The 25,211-nt window shown below is 40.8% G+C and overlaps 1 protein-coding gene across 4 annotated transcripts in view; it reads left to right on the plus strand.

Moving 5' to 3' along the window:
• The window catches only part of ARID5B (AT-rich interaction domain 5B), a 205,859-nt gene that overhangs the window by 78,789 nt on the left and 101,859 nt on the right, over nucleotides 1–25,211 (plus strand). For all 4 annotated transcript variants that reach the window (XM_036735070.1, XM_036735071.1, XM_036735069.1 and 1 more), the window contains one exon: nucleotides 13,432–13,662. In XM_036735070.1, the coding sequence (XP_036590965.1) occupies nucleotides 13,432–13,662 (231 nt within the window). The remainder of the gene's footprint in view (nucleotides 1–13,431; nucleotides 13,663–25,211) is intronic.

Raw genomic sequence — 25,211 nt, forward strand, 5'->3', positions numbered from 1 at the left:
GTTTCCAAGGAAAAAAGGTATTTATTTTCCTTTTCAGCTTGTACGTTCAAGCGATTGTGGATGATTGTACCATCTGTTCTCTTGGTCTCTACTCAGTCCTTCTACATGGACACTTCTGAGTAGCCAGCCATCCAGGGTTCCTCCGGTCGCCTCTAGATACTTATTTATTTGCTGTTTTCAGCTTATATTGTTATCCACTTTTGCTGGCTATTAATACATCTACTTATGCTTCTGTCTCTCAATGATTGAGTCTGAGACTACCCACATGGGGCTCCCGACTCAATGTCACATTTTGGTGGAGGTTCCACCCTCCTTTTTTTTTTACACGTCACTAGAGTGGGCAGGGACCCACTTATGTAGTCACATCCACAAAGATGAGAGGTATGCATTTTGGAAAGGTTAGCAGTAGTTGAACGGAGAAGAGAATGCCTAACTTGGCACTGAGTTGATTTCATGCACTGACTGCCTGTGAGGAGCATCCAGAAAGTTAGCTGACAAGTCTCTGCATTTGAAGATCTTGTCTGTGGAATTATAAGATTCAGGGCAGGGACTTCAGGAAGCAGCTTGCCCACCCACCCCCTCTCATTTTACAAATGAGGAAACTGAGGGACAGTGGTTATGCAGCTCACCTAAGATCACACAGGTAACTTTTGGGGCTGGTACTTTTTTCTCTCTCCTCCATTCATGGACACTTAGAACTCCCTGGGAGGAGAACCCAGATTTGGGAACTACAGAATTAGATAAATCATGGGATACAAAAGCACAGCATTCGAATGATTTCCCCACATTATTTTTCATATCTTTTATGTTGGTGGGTGGGTTGGGACAGAGAGGGTGGGAAAGGGAACAAAAATACATGTGTCATAAAAGAGGTGAGAGGCCAACAGCACGGAGCCATTGTCCTCCTGTCTGTCTGTCACCCACTCCCTCCCTCCCAGCCCTCTTAAAAAGAACTCAGATGGAGCTTATCCAAAGCATCAGCTCTGAAATAATGTTCTTCCACAGTGTGCACTGAGTGCACATTAGAAGGTGTCGGAGTTTTTACAAGACTGCGTATTCGGGAGATTGAAGAGCGGTTTCAGTCTCCCATCCATTTCTAAGCATCTATTTCTTTCAGATGTTAAACTCATTTTAGGATTGTGCACACTGCACACACACACGCGCGCGCGCGCACACACACACACACACCACAGACCTTTCTGAATGACTAGTATTACTCTAGTACCATGACAGAAAGAGTAGTGGTTCGTTTGTGAAAATGGCAGGAGGTGTAGTAAACTTGGAGCTCGATTTTTTGGTGGGAAGTCCTCCATTGGGGAGGACTTCCTTTGCCAAGGCACATATTTGAGATGTGGTTCTGTTTTACTTTAAATGGATTTTTATCATTCACCAAAAGCAAAATATGGTAAGCAGGGGTTACTCAACAGAAATAGCCCCATTGAAAGAACTACCCTTGGGCCCTCCTCAGAGCTGTGGTGGTCAGAACTCCAGTAGTCATTAAATCACTCCATTTGTCCTTATGTATGTCATAGGTACCTCTTCCTCTCTTCTTGGTGTTGTAACAATCCGGCTAGCAACCAGCTCACAGAACGCTGCAAGCTCAGGTTCTTTTGATCTGCTTTGCTAAGGAAAGCAACATTAAGGGGTTAGCAGTCTTGCTTTAATCCAGCATACAGATATCATTCATTTAGTTCAGGGGAAAAAGCCAGCACCCTGAACTTCAGAGCAAATACAAACAAATTACAAAATCAACAGACAGACCAAATACAATTCATAGTTACCAACATCTGAGTTCAGCCGGGAGCTGGACAAGGGTTGGCCCAGAGTCACGCAATACTCCTGCTGTGGGTCAGAGCTCCAAAAAAAGAAAGCCAACCCCTGGTTTTTATATTTCTTGTTCAGGGTCAAAGGTGAGTCACACATGCAACTTACCCACAGGACCTAAAATCGTCACAAAAATGTAACTTAAACCCACATGGTCTAAGAGCCTCTGATGTCACAAATATGTCACTCGAACCCATGTAAACTAGGCTTTTCCTTGAGGCAAGAAGATCATCAAAGACTCCTAATTTAATCAAGGAAACAAAGGCCAAACTCTTCAAGGGCACTTGGTTGAATAAGTGCTGAGAGCCCATCTTGATTCCCAGTACACTTGGTTCATAGGATTTAGAGCCGAAAGGGCCCTTAAAGATTGTCTAGTCTCATCATCGTAGTGTGACATAGACGAAAACATGTTGGGTGTGGGGACTTTGTATATATGAATATGCTGTCTCTAATAGAACAGAAGCCCCTTGAAGGCAAGGACTGTTTCACTGTTCTTTGTCTCTCTGGTGCCTAACATAATACCTGGCATATAACAGTTACTCAGTAATTCTTTTTGATTGAGTGTTATAATAGTAATTAATAATAATAGCTGGTATTTAACCGAGAGCATTAAGATTTACAAAGCACTCTATGTAGATCTCATCTGATCCTAATAACAACCCTGTGAGATGGGTGCTGTTATTATGTCCATGTTTACAAATGATGATACTGAGACTAAGAAGTTAAGTGACTTGGCACAGTTCACACAGCTGTAGGAGTTGAACTCAGATCTTCCTGGCTACATGCCCAAGACTTTAACCAATATACCCCTTAGCTGTTTGGCCTCAGATTTTCTCATCTTTAAAAGGAGATGTTGGACTAAGTAATGACGATAATAACAGCCAGCATTTACATAGTACCTACTGTGTGCCAGGCACTGTGCCAAGAGCTTTACAGATATTTTCTCATTTAGTTAATGATGCAGACATTCCTGTAGTAGCCAAGCATTGTATGTCCAGGGCTTTATTTAATCCCAGTAAGATAGGCTCTACAAGTATTTATTATTCCCATTCTTCAGATAAGGAAAGTGTGGCTTTGAATGGTAAAGGGACTTTCCCACAGTTACACAGGTAATAAGTAGATATCACCAGGTTTTAAATGCAGGTCCTTTGACCCCATATCCAGGAGTCGTGCTGCTAAGTCATGCTGACTCTTGTCTGTCATCCTCTACACTTTGAAACTACCTCCTTCCTTCTTCATGTCCTTTGGGTTCTTAACATGACTCATCTTGATTATCTGGTGTGCTGAGAAGATCTTCCCTTTACTCCATACATCCCAGCTCAATCACCCCAGCAGCCAGATTATAGGAACAGAGAGGAAAAGCCTGTTTTCAAAACAGTGTGTCCTTTATTTCCATTTTGTGTCCTTAGATTGTGATCTTCTAGCATGTAGGGAACCTACTTTCGGAACATTCTGCCATACTAAATCCTGGACGAATCATTGGCCGTTGCCGGTGAAATATGGTCAGTGCATTCCTTAGTTCCCCAGACATTTACCGAGTATTTTGTTGTATGCCAGATCTCTCTTGTGCAGTCCTATAAAAATGCTATCTCTTTTGTGATAGATAAGGGATGCCTCTCTTGGATGGAAGAGGAACAAAGGAAAAACAAAAGATATCCATTAATATTTATTTTTAAATAGAAAATTAAAAGGTATCCCCGGACATTTCATGACACATAAGTATTTATTACCTATACACGCCAGGCATGTTACAGGGTGCTAGAAATAAAGACAAAAACATAACAGTTTCTGCCCTCAGAGAGCTCGGATTCCCTTGGAGAAAACAGCGTGGTGGTCAGCAGCATTTATTCAGTGTTTACTGTGGGCTAGGCACTGGGCAAAGCCCTGGTGATACAAAGAAAGGCAAAAAAATAAAATAAAATAAAAACCCCAAACCCAGTTCCTACCTCAGTGGAGCTCACATTCTAATGGAGGAGACAAACTTGAAAATTTCTTGGTACATAAAAGATATAGACGGGTGTACACATGAGGTTATCGAATATAGTAATAAATGAAAATATATAATACGTATTTTATATATAATAATATAAAATGTATGCATACAAAGTTATTAAATACAAAATGTGTACAAAGTAGTTAGTCAACAAACATTCATTAAGCCGCTACAGGCACTGTGCTAAATGCTGGAGATATAATTAGGAAAAAGAAAGACAGTCCTGGCCTCCTGGACCTTACAGTGACGTAGGAGAAGGTAACCCAAAAGCAAACTGAAGGGCTAGGGAAGTAGGTTGTGGGCAACGATACGAGGTAGATAGAAAGAAATGGGGGCAGGGGTAGAAATCAGAATGGGCTTCCTTCTGGGAAGTGGCCCCTCAGCTGGGCCTTGAAGGAAGCCAAGAGATCCAATGTGGGGAGGTGAATAGGCATATGTCCCAGGAATTGGGAACAGCTTACTGAATCGTGCAGAGATGGGAGCTGGGACGCCATGTTGGGGAGGAGCAAGTAGCCCAGTTTGGCTGGAATGTGGGGTGTGAGAAGGACTTCTGTAGTTTAGAATTAGAAGGGCCTTCAGAGATGGTTTTTCAGATGAGGGAACCAATGCCTATAAAGGGGAATTGATTCATGTCTGGTCTCACTCTCTAAAGAGACTCCCAGGCAGTGATTGTTGTCTGGTTGCTATGTTACCCTGTTCACTGCCAGAGGTGATGGCACCTGAACTGCAGTGGAAGCTTGGGACAAGGGCAGTGTCCCTGGTGAGAGGCTTTAGGCAGGCCTTTGGACAGTGAGTTCATATTATCTGTGCCTTGTGACGTGTGCTTTGCCTGAATTCCTGAGTTTTTGAGACTCTGGTCATCCGCCACCTCCATCAGTGGATCAATATATCATTCTAGAGTGCTTTACGTTTCGACAAATCCTTCACACCGGTCCTGTGATGTAGGTACCATTATTATGTCCATTCTGCAGATGATGGAATAGGCTGAGAGAGGTTCAGTGATTTGGCCAGGTTCACACTGCTGGTGAGCATCTGAGAGTTGTAGGGTTCAGACTTAGGTCTGTTCCAGGTCACTGTGCCACCTGCTGGCATAAAAACCCCACCATCTAGGGATATGCACAACTCACACAAGTTCCCAAACACAGACACCCGTTCCATTCTAATTTGAAATCATATGAACCCGTCTTCTCTCGTTTGAAATCTCTGGAATGAAACACAGAGATATAACAGAAGGGAAGGAATATTGGAACACCGAATCACCGGGCGTAGTTGTGGGGGCCTTCTGGAAAGATAGCCACACTGTCTCATGTTGCTCAGGACAGGCTAAGGAGAGCCAGGTTACGTTCCTGATAGCAGATCAAATTAAATGCAGAGTCCCTTATCTTCTTGGCATGGACGCTGGCCCTCAAGGAACATTAATCATTAATCATTTACTATGTTCCAGACACTCTGTTAGGGAATGGGCATACAAAGGCAAAAAAAAGAAGTAGCCCGTGCCTTTAATCTAGCAGGAGGCATTTATTAAACACCTGCTGTATACCTGGCACTGTGCTGGGGGCAGTTTGGGGATGAAAATACAGGAATTTCCATTCTATCATGGGAGATATCGTCATCTGCAGGGCAGTCTAGGTTACCTGAAACATTCTAGATTTGATTTGTGGATCATGAAAAAGGTTCCATGCTTTCCAGTGCGTGCATTATCTTTGACTATGAAGCAGGTGAGAGACCTTTCCCCTCACCTTCCCCCCACCCCCACCCAAGTTTCTTAGTTATATGATCTGGTTTTTGGTTTCACTGTCTTCTTGCCTCCCCCATCCCCTTCCACTGTGCACTGTTTCTCTTTAATTATCAAACCTACCGAGAAATAATCCAAAATGTATTCACACTAAGGAATAAATGGCTGATAACAATTGACAGTATTATCTCCTCCAGGCATTAATGAGGTGAGTTAAGTAAGAGATGGGTGTGTGTGTGTCACACACACACACACACACACACACACACACACACACATATATATATATATTCTTCTTAGGAATTAGGCTATGAACAGGTGGGAAAGGGCTTTATTTTGGGGGGGGGGAGGGAAGGAGGGCTGAAATAATCCACATGGGAGGCCATGTGTAAAAGGAGGGAATTGGTCTTGGTGGCTTCAAAAGTCTCTTCCGGTTTTGAATCTTTGATCTATGTGCTTTGTTTGTGTATCCTGCTCCCCACCCCCCCACCCCCCACATAATCTCACTAATGGACCTTTCTGATGACTTGTCTATATTTGGATATGGACTTCAGATTTCATGAAAGTGAGCTGTAGAGCAAAGCAAACCCTCGATACTTTAGGAAGCCCATATTTCTTCATTGTATTTGGAGAGATGATATCACAGTTGTCCCTCTTCTGTCACCTCCCTTTTATCCTTTCTTTCAGGATTTCGGAAACGGGTTGATGTGTTGCAGATAGGATACTCTATCTAGCCACCCCCCGGATGCCCAGCTGTTTGCCTTAGTGTGGGCTAAAAAAAAAATCCTTTTTTAAAATTTGAGTGTATATTTTCCAAAGAGGCCTGCTTTAAGAATAGGTCTATTCAGAGCCCTTGAATCTTAATTTATTTTTACTATGCATTTGGAATTTTCTTGCTTAATTTGCTGTCCTTACACTAATCCATTTTCCCACTTTTTAAAGTTCCCCAGTGTTGTTTCTGTTGCTTATCTTAGGAAGATCTGTGTTCCCATTTATCAAAACAAATGGCAAGCTGGGGACCATTTAAAGTAGTTTTTTAGTTAATAAAACCAATCTTCTTGTTCTGTTATGTTAAAAGTACATTATCTTTTTATTGCCAACTCTATATGGCTATGTCTGTTTTCCTTCTTAGCAATTTCAGGACTCCTCCACTCACTTGCTGTGTAGAGAATTACAAACTATTAAGGGTGGGGCAGAACCAGCTGACTTACAGTACAAACCATTTCTCAAAATAACCACAACAGTCCAATGCTGATGTGTAATTTACGTCACAGCATGTTTTTATGAAATCGTTTGTGCTGTATTCATTTAGATTCCGGGTGGAATCTTGCTCTTTCTCTCTTTTAATCAAGCATTTTGCTTTTATAAAAAAAAAATATTTTCCACTCCTTGTCTTGGCATGCTTCCAATTTAACAGCTTTGGTGAGAAAAAATAACTGGTCTTTTTTTTTTCCCCTTCTCTCTTAACAGTTTAACTGCAAGTGTATTTTCCCCTTTGATGTAGTCTTGGGCACTAACTTGACTGCCTCGAGAGAGGTTTAGCATGTGGTAGGACACATTACCCAGAACTGTAACCAAGAATTGATAAAGTTGGTGAACAAATTTGGAATTTTAAACACTTCCAACCAATTCAGGCTAGTTAGCTATGTTGCTGTGGTGTATTTTCCTTTTACAAACGTCTTTCTGTATAATGTCTTGTAATTAGAACAGGAAATCATTGAGTAACTGTAAGATGAATAAGAGTACTTAGGCTGAAAGGAAAATTACCTTCCGAGAAATTATATTCAGAATTTTTTTTTTCCCTGCCACACGTTACTGTGTTGGTAATGATGGTAACAGCTGTAGCTGCTCTTATCTGTGTTATTGTTTGGCTTTTTGTGTTCTGGATTCAGTCTTCATTTTCAGTAATATCAGAAATGAATGGACAGAAAATAGGAAACACCTAATTATGACAAATATTCAGTGTCACAACCGAGCAGCAATTAAATGGAAACTTCAATATAATTATCAATAGCAGCAAAAACTGGAGTGAAGCCAGGTATATAAAGTTGATGCCTCTTCTCCTAGCTGGTTGCTAGGAGCACAGGAAAAAGTATAAAGCGTTGAGAAAGGAATGTCTAATGTAATAAACTAACAGAAGGCAGCATAAATCATGGAGAGAGGAGTTCATATCGACACGATTTTACTTCAATTGGCCTGAAACTAGACATTAAGTTTTATAACACGAGCAAATTCAGGTTTGCTCTTTTAAAAACCACTCTCTGTTGTCTTTGAAGCAGTGGGGACGTTGTGTTTCTAGCATAGCTTTAATACATATTTGGAATCTTTTAAGTGAAAAATCCGTAAATGTTTGTTTCTATTGGCATCCAAATGCCTTCACCCTAATACGATTAAGAGAACTAAAGGGTCGGATTCTTGGCAGATTTCTCAGTTGAGGTAATTAGGTGCAGGAAGGAACATGCATACTTTTTCCATCAGGCTCTATAAAATCCTGGCGTGAAGGTTTTTTTTTTTTAAGTTTAAAAAAAAGCTTACTGATGTTCAAGGTAGATTATGGTGGTTAGCTGTAACTATAATGGTCTGATGTTTCCGAAACAAGCAGCCTTCCTTCATTTCCACCCCCCCACCCCCACCCCACCCACCTCCCCAGCCCCAAGAATGAAAAAGAAAGTTGTATTTCTGAATCATTTTGGAAGGTATGGAAGCAGATTTCTCCTCAGGAAATCATGTTTTCAGCCACTCTGTGCATTTGGCCAGCTTTTGCTATTAAAAAAATAGCATTATGGATGTTTGGAAGTCAGTGCCCCATTAAGTCATTGTGTTTGCTATTTCATGCATCTCCTCTAGCACAAAGACAACTTGAGCTACACGCTATTCAGCCTGAATGCCTGCTCTTACCCTGTCCCCCCCCCTCCACCTCCCACTCCCCCAGCCCAACGATGTGAATTAAGCAGTGGTATACAGTTACTGTTTGAAAAGCATGGGTGGAGTCTCCCAATGTAATTACAGTTTCTCTATGGAATTCTGTTTTGAACTTTGAAAATATATAAATAAATGAAAAATTGACATTGAGAGAGGTTAACAAAACGTGTAATTATGATATAAGCCCTGGATTAGAGTAATTTTGGTTGAGCATCTACAAGCAATGTACTTTAGGTATTAACTTTTAATAGGTAAAATTCTTTTTATTGAAGTTAAAATGAGGCTTAGCAATTTTGTATCTCCTATTCACAAGCTAGTAATTCCTTTTAAAAATACTTATACAGATGGGGGGAGGGCGGGGGGAAGTGGACATGGGGGAAAACGGATTGTTACCTTACTAGAAACTCATAATTATATTAATTGAAAATTTTCACCAGTGCCAGCAACTCCTCACTGATCATTTTCTGTCGTCTAAAAAGTAGAGTAGTGCATGCACCCCAACTCCGGGCAGCCCACTGAAGTTGGGAGAAGAAAACTTCTTTTTCTCAGGCCTGTATTTTGTTAGAGCAATGCTTTGATTTCTTTTCATATGTGGGTGTGGTTGAAAGAAAATCTTTGTTCCAGGAACACTTTGTTTGTCTTTCACTAAACAAATGTGCAATTTATTCATTCTTTATTCATTCTTAGATTTATCTGTTGGCCCTATTATGAATTGGAAAGGGGAAAAATGCACGGCAGAGCATTTGTTGGCAGGCCTTGTTAAAGGCATGGCTAACTTTGCATTGAAGTGTTTGTTTATTATGTACACATATACATACACATACACTCACATATATGAGCCACACAAGTAAGAAAAATAATTTCAAAAACAAGTAACTTGGAATTTATATTAAAAAGTCTTTCCAGGTTGACCTGGCTTTTTTTTTCCCGTGTGCCCAGTCAAGATACTGTACCAGGCACTGGGTTTTAAAGGTTCTTAATATCAAGTCAGGAGGAAGTTAGTTGAATACAAAGGTTTATGGTAAAATCAGGGAGTCAGAATTTTTAGAACTGGAAAAGAGCTTTGAGATCATCCATTGCTCCTCCTCCTCTTTCCTGTTTCATCCTGACCCCCAAATCAATTTTACATATAAATTGATAGATTCCTTAATATCAAAATGACCACACATGGTCTTAAGTAGATTTTTTTTCCCCCAGTTAAACAAATGGCTTCTGTTCAGTTCACGGAGAGGCTACCAAGCAGTAGCCCCCAGTAAAGGGACGCTCTGCTTCTGGGCCCCTGATCGGCTGCTGTTTCTGCGCCTCTCACCTAGCCAGAGGGCTAACTCTTCAATGTTCTGGCGAGCCAGTGAGGTTTGGCATCTTGGTATGGTGGTTTGAGAAGTACATGGGAACCCCCTTTGGGGAAGGACTCATTAGCAAGAAGGCTTGTCAGACTTGAACTTTGCTTTGTCCGTACAGTGCCAACACTCTGATCAGCTCTCTCTGTTCAGAAATCAGTCGGACGGAGTCGTGGATGAGATCTTGTCGACAAAACAACCAACTGATTTCATTCCTTCCATCTGTGAACCAGTTGTTTTGGCATGACACGACTTTGCTCGAAACGGAGAATAATTCCGATCAATGATTGTCGCTCGTTTGTAGACTTATTGAATTCCAGATCTAACTCTGGAAAGGGGCCGTTTGATTTGTTAGAGGTTGGGAGAGTCTTTGTGAAGAGATGTGGCTTGCTACTCAACAGTCAGTGAGCATTTATTAAGTGCTTTCTATCTTCCAAGTACTGTACCCTCGCCCTCAGAAAGCTTACATTCTAATGGAGGAGACAACATGTGATTAAGTAGGTACATACAAGATATGTGCAAATGGAGAATGGAGTGGGATAGATAGAAGGTAATCTCAGAGGGAGAGGAGGGGAACAGGAAAGGCCTCCTGCAGAAGGTAGGATTTGAGCTGAGTCTTGAAGGGATCCAAGAGATGGAGATGAGGGAGCAGAGCATTGTAGACCCAGAGAGATAGCCAATGCAAAGGGGTGGAGATGGGAAGCAGTGAGGAAATACAAAAGAGCCACCTTAGATGGATCTCAGAGTATGTGGAAAGGAGGATGGTATAAGAAGTCTAGATAGGTAAGAATAGGTTAGGTTCTGAAAAGGTTAAATGCCAAAAAGAGGATTTATATTTGATCTTGGAGGTAATAGGGAGCTATTATAAAAACACATGGGAAATTCTGGTCCACAGCTGGTTGTTCTCCACAGCTTTCCATGAAATAGGTTGTTCTTAGCCTAACTAATCAGGAACCACTGTCCTCTACTCATAAACATTCATTAACATCTGTGCTGCCTCGTTTTGGGAAGACATAGACAATTGAATAAGCAAGGAAAACTTTCTCACAACTAGGGCTATCTCAAAATAAAATGGGTGCCCGGTAGAGGATAGGCTCCCCCTCGGGGGAGACACTGGGCAGCCCCTTCTCCCGTGTGTGGTAGAGAGGACACCCTCAGGCACATGTTGCCCGGCCCTTTTCAATGCCGAGACTCTGTGATTTAGTGATTGAACGAGTAAATGAAAACATGTTAAATTCATAAAGGTACAAAGCATTACATAAGCAGCTGTTCTAGATTGTTGGGCGAATGGAGAATGAGGAGCTGCTGGTTTCAGTGAAAAAGGCATTGACTAGCTTTCAGTTAATCAAGAAGGACATCGTGGAAAAGGTGAGACTTCAGGAACTGCTTAAATGAAGGAGAGAAATTCAACTAGAACGAACATTTGTCAGGAATTTTCCGTATCTGAGCCCCAAAGGGCTGACGTATCAGTGAAGGGATGAGATATGTGCACAAATGAAGTAGAGAGAAGGCCCAGTTTTGGATCTGGGCACTGCTACTGGGTGACTGGACAAAGCCCTTGGTCTCTCTGGGCCCCAGTGTCCTTATCTGTAAAATAGTGAGTGGGAAGAAATAGGGATTATCTTCAGTTACATTTCCCCCTCTCAGCCTTACTATGATCATCTCCCCAAATTAGAATGAGAAAATGTTATGGAATAGGTCAAAAAAGGTATATGCAAGAGGCCCAATGAGGCCAAAAGAGGGAGGGAGGGAGACAAAGAGGGGACTTCAGTTATTTGGTAGGAGAGCCCAGTGTCAAGGGAAAGGATCATTGAGTAATGGAGGAGTAAGGTCTGGGGAATGAGAATAGGCAAGAGAGAGACATAGTTGAAAGGAGTCACATGAAATTCTCCATTAAGGGATGACACCGAAGGCTTCTTCTTCTCTTGTTAGGTCAATAAGTGCTGTTGTCTTTATCTTGCAATTTTCATTCTCAGTTTCTTCCTCATCTGTGAAAAGAGGGGGTTGGAATCAATTGCTTCTAAGATCCCTTCTCCCTCAAAATCTATTATCCTATGATATGGAGAAACTGAGGCAGCCACACTACCTCTTTCTCAATGCCAATGAAAGCCATTGCTTGGAACCTCAGTGAGGATTTTGCAGTGTCCTGGCTTCTAGGCAGACCATCAGACCACAGCCCCTCTCTCATTTGAAATTTCTTCTTCCGTGGAGGATGGTACAATTGTACAATTGCAGCTTTGTGGTTGCCTCTTTAGATGGCCCTTAGGTACTCTTGAGTTTTGACAAAGACTGGTGGATGTTAACACTTAAAATATTTAGTTAAGTGCTTTAGCTCTATAGGAAGTACCTACTTTAACCAAAAGCATGAAACTATTTTCGGGTCTTCTTTAAAAATCTCAAATTAGCATGTCTTAGGAGACACATTCTATCGTCTTTAAAAATGGCTTCTAATTTTGGAACTTTCCTTCAATGTAAACATATTTCCTTTTAATTAAGTGTGCCAGCTGAAGAAGTGGCTACCCACAAACTAAGCAGGAGGCTAAGAAATGTAAACTGTAAAAAGATGTCATCTTGCAAGCCGCGAAACATCTCCATTCGAGGAGAAACAAGCAGCCCGAGGAACTAAATGAACATAAATAGAAATACATCTAGGTATTAGCCTCCTGTCTGAAAAGGTCACATCCGCACCTTCTATTGGTACTGATGACGTTCTATCATTATATTCTCTCCTTCCTAAGACATTTCCCACTGGTTACCAGATGGCCAGAATAGTGTTGGTATCCTTAACAACTGTCTTGTACAAATCCCTACAGCATGGTAAGGCCTCCAAATATTGAGTGTTTTCCCTTTGGATAAATAAGTGACATATTTGGGAATTGGTTACGATTGTCCCTATGGTAGATTTGTTGAGTGCAGTGGCAAACTGAGCTCTGGGATGCTAAATCTAGCTTAGCATTGCTTAGACTTGGAGTCACAGAAGGGATGGATTGTTTGTCATTTATAGAGCTTAAGATGATGGAGGGACCTATCCATGAAGAGCTCCATTTGGTGAATGGGTACTAAATATAGCAAGGTGTAAACAGGCACCAAGAACATCGAGAACAGGCTTCATTAAAATTGCTGAAGCATTTTCATCAGACTTAAGTTGGTTCTGATTGAGTCCTTTAACAAGGGCTCTTGGGATGTACTTCTCGGCAGGGTTCCCTTCGATTTGCCAAGTTGCCAGATGGATTTTGAAGGTTTGGGGAACATTAGAATAGGGGAAGGAAAAGCACGACTAGCTGGGGGTGACTGGCATGGAAGAGAGTCAGGAGAGAGGGGATTGTCATGATGATGATATTTAGATCCATAGAAATCTGAGGAGTATACTACTTTCTCTCCCAAACAAAGCATACTGTGTGACACCCATATGTCTGATGAATCAGTGGAGGAAGGGAAGAGGCATGAGCTATGGCTCTGATGAATGAGGACTGACATGAGATGTCTTACTGCTGTATGTTATATCAAGTAGAAAACAGAGTCTGGAGATTGAAATTAGGATGTGTGTTGATTATTGCATGCGTTGCCTTCTTTGTGTGAAGAAAGAGCATAACTGAGGTCTTTTCTTGTTTTTCTAGGTGAAGACGATGAAGATTCCAATGTGATCGTCCTCAGCTATCCCCAGTACTGTCGCTACCGTTCCATGCTGAAGCGCATTCAAGACAAGCCATCATCGGTGCTAACAGACCAGTTTGTGTTAGCCTTGGGTGGAATTGCCGTGGTCAGTAAGAATCCTCAAATCCTTTACTGTCGGGACACTTTTGACCACCCAACTCTTATAGAAAATGAGAGTATATGTGATGAATTTGGTAAGTCTCTCTCTTTTGCTTCCCATGTGAAACTTTTCTTTTTTTCTAGTTGTTTTCAGCTCTTAAAAGAGCAGTAATGGTGAACAGTGCTCATTCTCACATGTCTGATGTTTCTACCCAATTACTGTGGCAAATGATGGTTGGCTGTGGATTCTTAACCATGTTCGGGTCTCTCTCACAACCTCTGTTTACCATAGGCAAAGGGGTTATTATTTCAAGTCTACAGACAAGTTGTTCAGCATATACAGCATGAAGCTGCTTGTTAGACCTTGAAATTGGACTTTGGGAAAGAACCAGAAGGCGTAAAACTTCCTGTTACAATGAACTTGAGTTGTTTGGCTATTGTTTTTGCTTAATGGTCACTCACCTCTCATTGTGGTGCAACACTATATACTGGCCCTGTTGTGGATCAACAGGCATCTCGGGTTTGTCTCTGTAGTGTATTGGTTTTTCCCTAACAAGTCACTCTGCAAACATGAGTCAGTGTGTGTATTTCATTGTCAGTATTCGGATAGAATTAGATGTCCACCATTTTGGAAATCTCTTTGCTGTACTTAGGATCTTAGATTTCAAGCTGGAAGGAATCTTAGAAACCACTGAGTCCAACAACCTCCCTGTTCCCCCATTAGTGGCTGAGGCCTGGAGGTGGGTAAATGATTTGGCCAAGGCCACACAGGTAATAAGTACCCAAGATAGGATTTAGAATTCAAATTCTTTGACTAAAAATTTCCACTGTCTTTCAAGTTACACATACACCCCCCCCCCCACCTCTGTCATCCAGGCCCCAAACATTGTAGAGTTCTGACTTGTTGCTTACACCATCCCGTGACCTGATGTATCTCCTTGACTTGGTTCTCTCAGATGGGCTCCTGGTTAGAGGGGAGTCCATTGTGATATCTACCAATTGACTATACACAGCCACAGTAATCATTCTTGTAATGCCCATGGAGAGGCTTCGTGGAGGTTCCCCCCCTACCCCAGTATCCCTGCCCTGGGGGAGTATTGACATAGGGTAGAAGTCAAGGGGAGAAAGGGAAGGGCCATGATTAGGTCAGAGTTCAGTGGCTCCTAAAGCCTATGAAAGACCTGAAGCTGTGTCAGCTATGGAGTTTATAGGTCCATCAAATCTCCAGTCCTTAAAGGGAAAATACTGATTAGAAAAAAAGAAAGAAGACTTTATCACCTCCCTACCCCCTTCCCTAGTATATAAAGCAAAGATATGTGAATATTTTAGTACAAATACATCTGGCCATAATAATTAGGGCGGTAGATGTTTCTGGAATGTCTTTGAAATAAAATTTTTATTTAGCTAGATAAAAATATTTGTGTGTGTGTGTGTGTGTGTCTGTGTGTCTGTGTGTCTGTGTGTGTCCCGCTTTTCGGTCCTACCCTAAGCTTCCCTTCTTTGGCCCCTCAAACCACCCTCTCCACCCCCTGCCACTCTACTGAGGCCTCTAATTTACTGACACAAAATAAAACCGAAAGAATTCCTTCCCTCTTGTTTGAGAGCATTTGAAATTAGAATTTCACAATGTAATGCAATGGAAAAAAAAAGGTTTTAACCTTTGGGGCTAATTTAAGAGTTATTAGTCATTGAGTTTCAAAGCTCTTACCATTAAGATTCTTCTGTAATTTGAGAATTTAACAATTCAACAGTGATCAAGATGGCTGTTCGAGTTACTAAATCCATTTTAAATGTTTCTTCCAAACCTTTGCATCTGACTTTTTGAAGCCACAATTTCCTGAATCTCCTGGTGACATTGCTTATTTTAATGCTGTTTTTCTTCCCGGGCCTCTTAAAGTGGAAGCTGTCTTTTGCAATGTTAACTTTCTTTATTGAAAGTACCTTTAAAGAGCTTCTGGGATATCTGGCCATAATAATTAGGGCGGTAGATGTTTCTGGAATGGAATGCCTTTGAAATTTTCCCATAGTGTGCTATGAGGCAAACTAGCAGAATCAGGGAATTTCTTAATTTTGGAAACTTTGATATTACCTATCTTCCCTCCCCCCTGTGGAATGCACGTTAAGTTTCCAAAGAGTATACTTTTAAATCATCTGGTCTTGCCGGGGAGCCACGGGCTGAAGGAGTTTGTTAAAATGTATGGCTAGGATTTTTCCCCACAACTAGCAGTTGGTAGAAGGACATAAATTTAATTAGTGACTAGCATTAAACAAATGTTACTAATATTAAACACTGCCAGATGACTGAAACACTTCTGTTTGATTACCCAGAGTGCCAGGGGGTTCACAGATGAATTTGTTGCACAGTATATATATTCTGTACCACACGTCTGGTTGCTTCAGTAATTGGTCAGATGTAATTTAGGTAACAGTTTGCCTGTGCTGTGAAAATCAAATTTTATTAGTCATATCGCCAGGTGGATGAATAGGATACCTGATGGTAGAAAGTATATGGCCCTTAGTAGCTGCACCTTTGACATGTGAAATGTGTGAGTGCTTGTAGAATACCTCTCCATTGCCCATTGTAAGGACAGTGTCTGTTTTCCTAGTTCTAACAAATGTTTATTTAATCAACCAGTATTTCCTGAGGCCTTGCTATGGACTGAGCACTGTGTTAGGTGCTGTGGGGGAGTAGAGTTCCTTGGGTCTGGTTGGGAAGAGAAGAACTCTCTGTCTCTCTCTCTCTTTCTCTCTATGCCTGTGTTCTGTGTCTCACTCTCTGTCTCTCTCTCTCTCTCTCTTTCACACACGCACACACTCTTACCCAAAAGCTAATTGACATTGTGCATACAGAGAAGTATATAATTAAGCACCAAATGAATAATATAGACAAAAGGTGGCATAGGGGTTTAGAGGAGGGAGAAATAGAGTTAGGGTGTAAGCCAGAAGGTTTATAGAAGGATTCATAGTAGGGTATGAATTGGTCATGAAAGATGAACAGGAGTATAGAGGTTTATTAGGGAGAAAATGTATATACATGTGTGTTTATATTACATGTTATAAGCATATTTATGTGTTATACGTATTTGAACATATTATCCGTTTGAATGATAGATTATGTAGTATGTAAATATATAATGAATATATATGTAGATAGAGATTTTTTAAAAGACTAGGTCTCTTTATTTCACTTGGACTGGAAGGGCAGGGGCTACTCACAAACCCAATTCCCCTAATATAGATTGGCATGTGTCCTGCTCCATTTCTGACCAGGGCCACTTCGTGCCTCCTTTGACAACCTAGAGGTCCCCCCCTTCTGGGGCCCCACTGTATCAATTGATGGACTTAGTACAGACACATGATCACTCAGCCCTTGGCTCAGAATTCCCAAGATCCAGGGAACCCACCAGCCTCAGTAGCTGGGATTGCATTGTTGGCATTTGCCAACACACCCAGCTATATTTACATAAGGTATAAAATTGTTTTGTATTTTACCTATTAAATTAAAATGTATAATGTTGCATATGATACATAATGCTATGTAATATGTATCATATAAATATGTATTTTCTTACATTCCTTAAAATAACTTTGCGTCTTGGTACATAACATCTTACAGAGCTTTGTACTCTGCCAATTGCTTTCACATACTTTATCTTTTTTTTAAAAGAACAATAGAGAGAAATAGGAGTATTATGCTCATTTTAGATATAAGGATAGTGGCAGATTAATTTGTGGTAAAACCAGGCCTAGAACCCAGCTCTTCGCACTTCTGGTCCAGCATTCTCAAAGTCTTCATAGACGGAGTTGGAAAGGATCCTGCTATTGTCTAGATCGACCCTGGCATTTTACAGATCAGGGAGCTGAAGCTCTTTGGTGGTTACTTGACTTGCCCACAGTCATGGAGGTAATGAGGTAGTTTGAAATAATTGTGTAACAGGTATAGAACCCAGGTCCTCTGGCTATAAATCCAACACTCTTCGCCACACTGTTTCCTATTGTCTCAACTAACCCATCATGGCTGCCTTTGCTAGTGTTTTGACTGGTGTGTTTTGTTTTTTCACTTTTTTTAGGAAGACACTAGTACCCATCATCCCTATGTTATACAGTTGGGTTTGTTTCTATGAATAGTGACAAATTGCCTACTCTTAACCTGGTTCCTCTCCTTAACAGTGGGGATAGATTTATGAATTGGGGAACCATGGGGAAATGTATAGTCTATGGTGTCTGAACAGGATTTTCTTTCTCTTCCCAAACCTAAGTGCCCTAGATGGGGTTGAAGTCTCATTGGCCCAATGCCCTTTGTTTATTTAATCCAGGAACCAGGATCTCATGGGTGGATGTAACATATCTGTCAGAGTGTACCCCTTTTTTCAGGGTGTTCCACTGAATGAAGGCATTTCATAAATAGCCACAGATCTGTGGTTATTTAGTGCAAAACTCCATGGAGTTTTCTGAAGCTATTTAATGAAAAGTTTGATTAGAAACTTTATGGAAAAAGAGGATCAATGAAATGCTATGGTTTAGTCTGACATCACAGGAGCACCATCGAGATTTTTATTTACATTGAGATATTTCGAATTGAATAAATATAGCTTGGTTTTAATTAACTGCCCTCCTTCCTTTGGAAAGGTTATTTTAGGCTTGAAGGGTTTTGATAGCAGACCATCTGCTTTCTTGACTCCATTTTATTCAAGTTCATTCCTTGGTTACAGCTTTGTACAGATTCTAGGACTGGGTCTAAAGCCTGAATTGGGGAGTATTAATAAAAGGTGATTGGAAAGACTCAACATCTGGATACTGATTGTATTCCTTGGCCCTCTCAATTACTCCACTCTTAAAAGTCATGTGTTCTTTTCTTAGCATGGAAATAGGCCACCCCTTCTTCTCCCGCCAAGAAAAAGAGAGGGGGGGGGAAGAGAGAGAGAGAGGGAGAGGGAGAGGTTATGATGAATTTGTGATTAGAAAATGAAATTGTATAGTAATTGGCAAAAGTGAAAACTGAAGGCAAGAGTTCTTAACCTGGGGGGTTGGGAACTTTTTAATTGATAATTACATTTCAATATAATTGGTTTCCTTTGCAATCTTGTGTATTTTATTTTATTCATTTACAAATATCCAGAAAAGGATTAAGTCTATAGGCTTCACTAGAGATGGCCAAAAGTACCTATGGCAAAAATAAAATCAAAACAAAAATGTTTAAGATCCTTTCCCTTAAGGTAATATTTTTACAAAAATTAGAACCCAGTTCAGAGTCCTTACCACCACCATCCTAGAATCCCCCCACCCCGTTCCCCCACTCCACCCTGTCCCCACCAGGTGCTCAGCCATTTCCTTCATTTGATTTCTCCATTATGAAATATACCCTGTCATTTATATTGTGTTCAGTGCATGTTATGACAGAGGGAAATGCCCCCCAAAACCTTTTATCTAGTAGAACAATAAAATGTATAACACCTTTTAATGCATAGGGTTTATGTTAATGTCATGTAGATTGATTTCACTTGTGTAAAGTGATGACAGTTCAATCTAAACAAAGATGGAGGCGGGGTGATGTGGAGAGAGAGGTTACAGTAGAAAAATGGCTCACTCTAAGGTACTGGCTTCTGAGAATGAGATCTAACAGAGAACCCAACTTGCCTAAATGCTACCAAGACCATTTCTTATAGACGCCTGGAAAGGGGACAAGATGTAATTAGTTTTGGACTCCTTGATCTTTCTAAATTGAAAATATGCACAGGAAATTGTGTCCTAAAGCTAATAGGAGTGGTGGTGGTGGTAGTGGTAGTAGTAGTAGTAGTAGTAGTAACATTTATCTACCACTTTGAGGTTTGCAAAGTGTTTTACATATATTATTTGATCGTCACAGTTCTCCTGTAAGGTACATGCTATTATCATCCCCATTTTTTTCACATGAGGAACCTGAGGCTGAGATAATTAAAGGTTTACTCAGGGATACGCATCCAGTAAGGCAAGGTTCAAGCTTGTATTTTCCTGACTCCAGGTCCAGTCTAGGTCTATTAAGGCCACTTAGGAGGTCAGAGTTACATATATGGTCATTTCTGACCGAGACCAGGAGTAAGTGAAAGGAAAGATTCTTCATCTTAAAGAAGTTTGAGCTTTACAGAAAGTAACGTATTCTTTGTTTGTTAGTCTGTGTGTCCACATTGTAAGCATTGATCTTCAGGTAAGGGTCATAGGAATTTCAAGATTTATTTATACATGCACATAGGTGTACACGCTCATATTTGCAAGCAGGCACCACCTCTCAGGCCCAATGCACCTTAAGGTAGGTTCTGCAAAGGCAACCATCAAGAGCCACTGGATAGAAGAACTCATATAGCTTGAGACCTTTGAACTCTTCTGTTTGTTAACAAAATATTAATGGGGAGAAGGGGCATAATTTCTCCTACTTTTTTCTAATCCACTTTAAAGATACTTATTTAACCAGTCTCCTTTTTCACTTTCCTCTTGGGAGAAAATATATATTGAGACAAAAAAGGAAAGAAGAAAATCTTGAATTTTTATGAAAAGAAAAAAAATGGAAGTGGGGGGGCAGTTACCCATAGCTTCTTCTGTTCCAGATATTCCCTGTTTGTGCGATAAATGGAGGGAAAGGTGGATGTTTTGTTAAAGACATTGAGAATTTATAAGCAGTTCTATTTTTTGGTCTTTGTATACTCTCCTGGTCTCTGTAGATTTCTTTGATCACAAACTCCTGGCCCCTGTTCACAAGAATGCTGCCACTCGAAGTGTACCCCTGCCAGTTCGTATCTTACTGATCTTGGAGATAATAAAAACCCTCAAAATTATCTTTAATTAAAGATAAGCAGTAAAGAAATTCTTGCATGTTATGGACTGGTTACAAAGAAGTACTAGGCCAGGACATAGGACTGGTTTTTCTTTGAAGTCCTAGAAATGCATACATTTGCGGACACAGTGTCCTCATGAGCCCCTGTGACTGTGCGTGTCTCACTCCATGCTATCTTTTGGAAGTGCCATCTAAAGAGACGAGTGGAGAAAGTAGGGAACCCATCGATTTTCACCAGGCAGTATGGCGAACTAACTACTTGGGAAATGGGGCCTGTAAAAGGCAGTTAGATGCCTTCTCTCTTATATGTAATTGGTGATTTATTGCCTTGACTTTAAAAACATGCTTAGGCCAAGAAAATCAGAAAATGCCCCTATTTTGGCAGAGACTTGGAAGCCGGGATAAAAGGACAAAGGGTTGTAACAGGTAAAAACATATCACGTCTAGTAAGGGCTAATGGGAAGAATATTGTGGTTGCTGCTGTAAATTATTCCAGCCTAAACATAGACATAGCATGGAGGGAAGTAGGGTGAATGGATTTTTCCCCCTTGTATTTTTTTTAAAACAAAAGAACATTTTGAAATTGTTTCAGGTTACTTTTTAATAGCAGAGTGGACTCAGTCGCTTATTAAAAACCTATCTGGACTCTTGGGTACAATAAACTTCTGTTCATCCCAGAAGAAGGGATTTGTGCCTATATTGGCTAATCTTTCACCAAACATTTCATCTAGAAAAGTAGGAAAATTCTATCCCATTACATTAGGAAGATCAACATAGTCTTCTGCTGAATGAAATGGACATTTTTATCAATAAGAAAAAGCACACAGGAAGAAACTGATTCTTCAAAAAATCATCTTGTACAGTTATTAAGGCTGGGGGAAGTCACATGATGGAGAAAGAATATTCATTCAGTCTTTTTAATAAGAAAGCCCTTTGATAAACGGGAATACTCACTCTCTTACTAACATTCATCTTTAACCTTTTCCTAAGGTTGCATTTTGTAGCCTGGGCTATAGGGAAGAAAGCTTGTCTGAATGTTCCTAGTCAGAAATGAGCCCCCATTGGTGGTAGCTGCAGCCTCCTTGTCCTACTGAGGAGCAACTCAGTAGTGGTAGTGGTGGTGGTGGTGGTGGTAGTAGTAGTAGTGGCAGTAGTAGTAATAGAAGTAACATTTATCTATCACTTTTAGGTTTGCAAAGTGTTTTACATATATTATTTGAACCTCACAATTCCACTGTAAGGCTATTATCATCACATTTTTTCAGACAAGGAACCTGAGGCTGAGATTAAAGGCTTGCCCAGGGATACACATCCAGTAAATGTGTAAGGCAGGGTTCAAACTTGTGTTTTCCTGACTGCAGGACCAGTCACAGGGATTCATAGCGTTTTCACTGCGTACTTAGTATCATCTGAAGCACCGTGATGGATACAGAAATAAAATTGTACCATCATAGATTTAGGAATAGAAAGGATATTAGAGATCATAGTATATCTAAGAGTTAGTGCTTAAAAGGAATTTGGAGATTGTCTAATTCAAGCCTATATTTTACAGATGAGTAATACTGAGATCTAGAAAAAATGGCTTACCCAAACTCACACAGAGTGCGAATGAGAACTCGTCCTCTGAAGCCAAATGTGGCTCCCTTTCTTCTGAATCACTGCAGCCATGAAGAAGATGCAACCATTACCTTCGAAGTCAGATAGATTCTTTGGGGGAGAAAAGAGTCACTCATGGGAAATGATGAACTCACATATATAAACATATATTGCCTTGGCTTTAAGAACATATTTGGGCCAACAAAGCCAGAAAACATCCCTATTTTGGCAGAGATTTTAGAAGCCAGGGTACCCAAGGAACTCAGTGTATGTGGGGTAATATATGATGAAGTCAGCCAGCAATAATCCAAATGGTAGGGTGGAAGGAGAATGAAGTGGTGAGTGACTCTTACTAGCTGTGGAAGAAATTCAGAAATTACCAAAGGTAATTTGGGTTCTCATAAGGGTTCATAAGGGTTCTCAATCCCAAGATAGATGGGCTATGATTGCGGGCTAGCTACAAAGAAAGATGTGTAATGCTTTAAGCTCAACATTTTAGGTGCTAAGGACACTTAGAACTCTGGGAAGGAAAATAGGAGGTACTCAGGTCTCCCACAGCCTTGGTATAAGTTGGAGCTGGGTGGCTGACAAGGCTTTTGTTCTATACCTTGCAACAATTTTCTGCTTGGAAGGCAGTGGCATGCCCAAATCGGCATCTTTTTTTAAATGAAAAAATTATAGGGCTAATTTCAAAAACTGAAATGTATGCAAGCTTTCCTGTTTCTGTCACATTTGTATTCCTGTAACATATAAATCATTTCCCTTTTTTAAATTAAATTTTGCTTGCCATGATTTGGTAATGGGTTTTCAAAGGAGGCCAAGTAGGCAAGTTCTTGGCATGAAAAAAGACTGTGTCGCTTGTTCAGGAAATCTCACTGCTAGCTGGCATTGCCCTTGATTCTATCGGCTGGCCTTCATGCTCACTTTGGTCATGGACACAAAATCCTCCTGCTGGGAACTCTTCAAATTGTTCCAGTTCTGGTCTTCTAGCTTCCCTTGTGAGGAGAAGAATTAGAACAGGTACTATATCAGCAATATCCATGCCGCCACTAATGATAATAAAAACACTTACTACTCTAAATGAATTATCAAACATTTATCATATACTTATGGGTGCCGGGACACAGTGTGACATGGTGGAAAGCAGAGTGTCCTGGAAGCCAGAGAATCAAACCATCTCGGGCCCAATCCCCACTGGTTCAAATGCCACCTCCAACACTTAATGGCTATGGTGGGGGGGAGGGATATGGAAAAAGCAGTGGATTTGGAGACAGAAGAACTGGGTGCTTCTTATTAGCCCCTAGACCTTCGACAGGTCATGACATAGGCCTCACTTTGTTCATCTGGAAATGTTAGTCAAAATCACTCAACCCCTCCGCTGCCCAGTTGCTTCCTTATCTATAAAATGGTGATGTTGATGAGCGCTCTCTCTAATTCACAGTGCTATAAGGAACGCATTTTATGAATTTTAAATACATCGATACTTCAAAGGCATATTTCAAGGGCTAAATGAATGTAATAGACAGTTGGGGTTACAGGAGTTTAGCAGAGGAAAGATCTCTGAGGACTAAAGTAGTTAAGAAAGACTTCATGGAGAGGGTAGGCCTTTATCTGGGTCTTAAAGGAGGAGAAGGAACCAGATAATGATGTAAAAGGAGGAAGGATTAATATGAACAAAGAGGTCGGTCAGTCCACAAGCATTTATTCAGTACTTACTGTGTGCCTGGCACTAGAGAATTCAAAGAAAGGTAAAACATAGTTCCTGCCCTCAATGAGCTTACATTCTAATGGGAAAGAAAACATATGTTCAAGGTATGTACAGAGTAGTTGAAGACAATCAGAAAGGGGAAGGCATTAGCAGCTGGTTGTACCAGGATAGGCCTCCTGAAGAAAGTGGTATTTGAGGTGATAGCAAGAATATCTTCCAGCTTCATCTGGACTGACAAATCGCCACATTAAAGCTCTTTCCAGAGCAAGGTTCGTTATCCCTCCAAAGGCTAACCCTTCAGTCCACATGAGGATCACAAGCTACCAATATGGAGCCACCCATCTTCTCTAAGCAGGTCGAGGGACTTTCATCAACAGGCAGAATGTAAGGCTGGGAGCTTTGAAAAAATAGCAAGCTTTTGCCTCTTCTAAAATGCAATGGCTACCTTTTGGGGATACAGAGAGTAAATAGAGGCCACCTGGGGTGGAAGGTGAGAGAGCAAAGTCAACTGGGATTTCAATGGATGGCAAAAAATTATCTCCTGAAAGTGTGAATTAACCATCGCAATCACCCCAGCTTTTGGGAAGAGTCTGGCAGCTTTCAGGGGCCTTCTCATCAATTTTTTTTTTTTGCTTCTCCATCTTCTTTCCTTCCCTAGAGTTTAGAGCCCCTTTAGTACAGACTTTATATTTTAGTTGTTTCCCTGCTGACTTAATTATTCTTTTATTAAATTTACTATCATTATTGTAAACTCAGCGTTTATAGTAAACACCAATTAACCAGCAGTTGAACCAAGCATGGGGTAAATCTCCCACCAAACTCTCTCAAATGTCAGCCTTTATTTTAGATATAGTGGAGAAAAATGTATTATGTACATTTACATACATTTTAGCAAAATAAAATCAAACTAGCATTGAAACAAACCGTTGGCCTTGTGGCCCTTTCCAATGCCTCCCGATGCCTAGTTACCTTTCACTTTGTTTCATTGTGCTTTTCATAGTGTAGCCAATTAATAAATATTTTCTTGAGAAAAGTTTTTGTTCTGTTCTAGTTAAGGACTATGTTAGCTTGGTTCCTGTTGAGCTGACTCTTATAGAAAAGGAAATCTCACTCAAGAGGGCCCTGTTTCTTTGTAATAAGAAATTTCTTAGGGTGATGAAGACCGTGAAGATGTTTGACAGATCTATTCTTCATTCAAAGCCCAGGACTAGGTTCTTTCTAACTAAATAGGGGGCATGCCATACAATTTGGGCTGAATCTGCCTTGCACTTCTCTGTAGGCTTTGGGATTCTGTTTGGAAAAGTCCCCCAGAGAGGGCTGTTAGAAGACAGAGCATTGAGCCCTCCTTCACCTCCTAATCAACAGTGGTTTCTGTGGAGCTCCAGGGGAGGTTGTTTTTAGTCCATCAGATATTCATGGGGTTTGGGTTTGGTAACCTTGTACCTGCTGAGGTCAAATCAGTCAGTCAGTCAAATTTTAAGTGAGGTTGATAAAGAACACTTGATTACCTCCCCTCTGGAGGAAATAGTTTG

This window comes from Trichosurus vulpecula, chromosome 8 (genome assembly GCF_011100635.1).
Source record: "Trichosurus vulpecula isolate mTriVul1 chromosome 8, mTriVul1.pri, whole genome shotgun sequence".
Lineage (NCBI taxonomy): Eukaryota > Metazoa > Chordata > Mammalia > Diprotodontia > Phalangeridae > Trichosurus > Trichosurus vulpecula.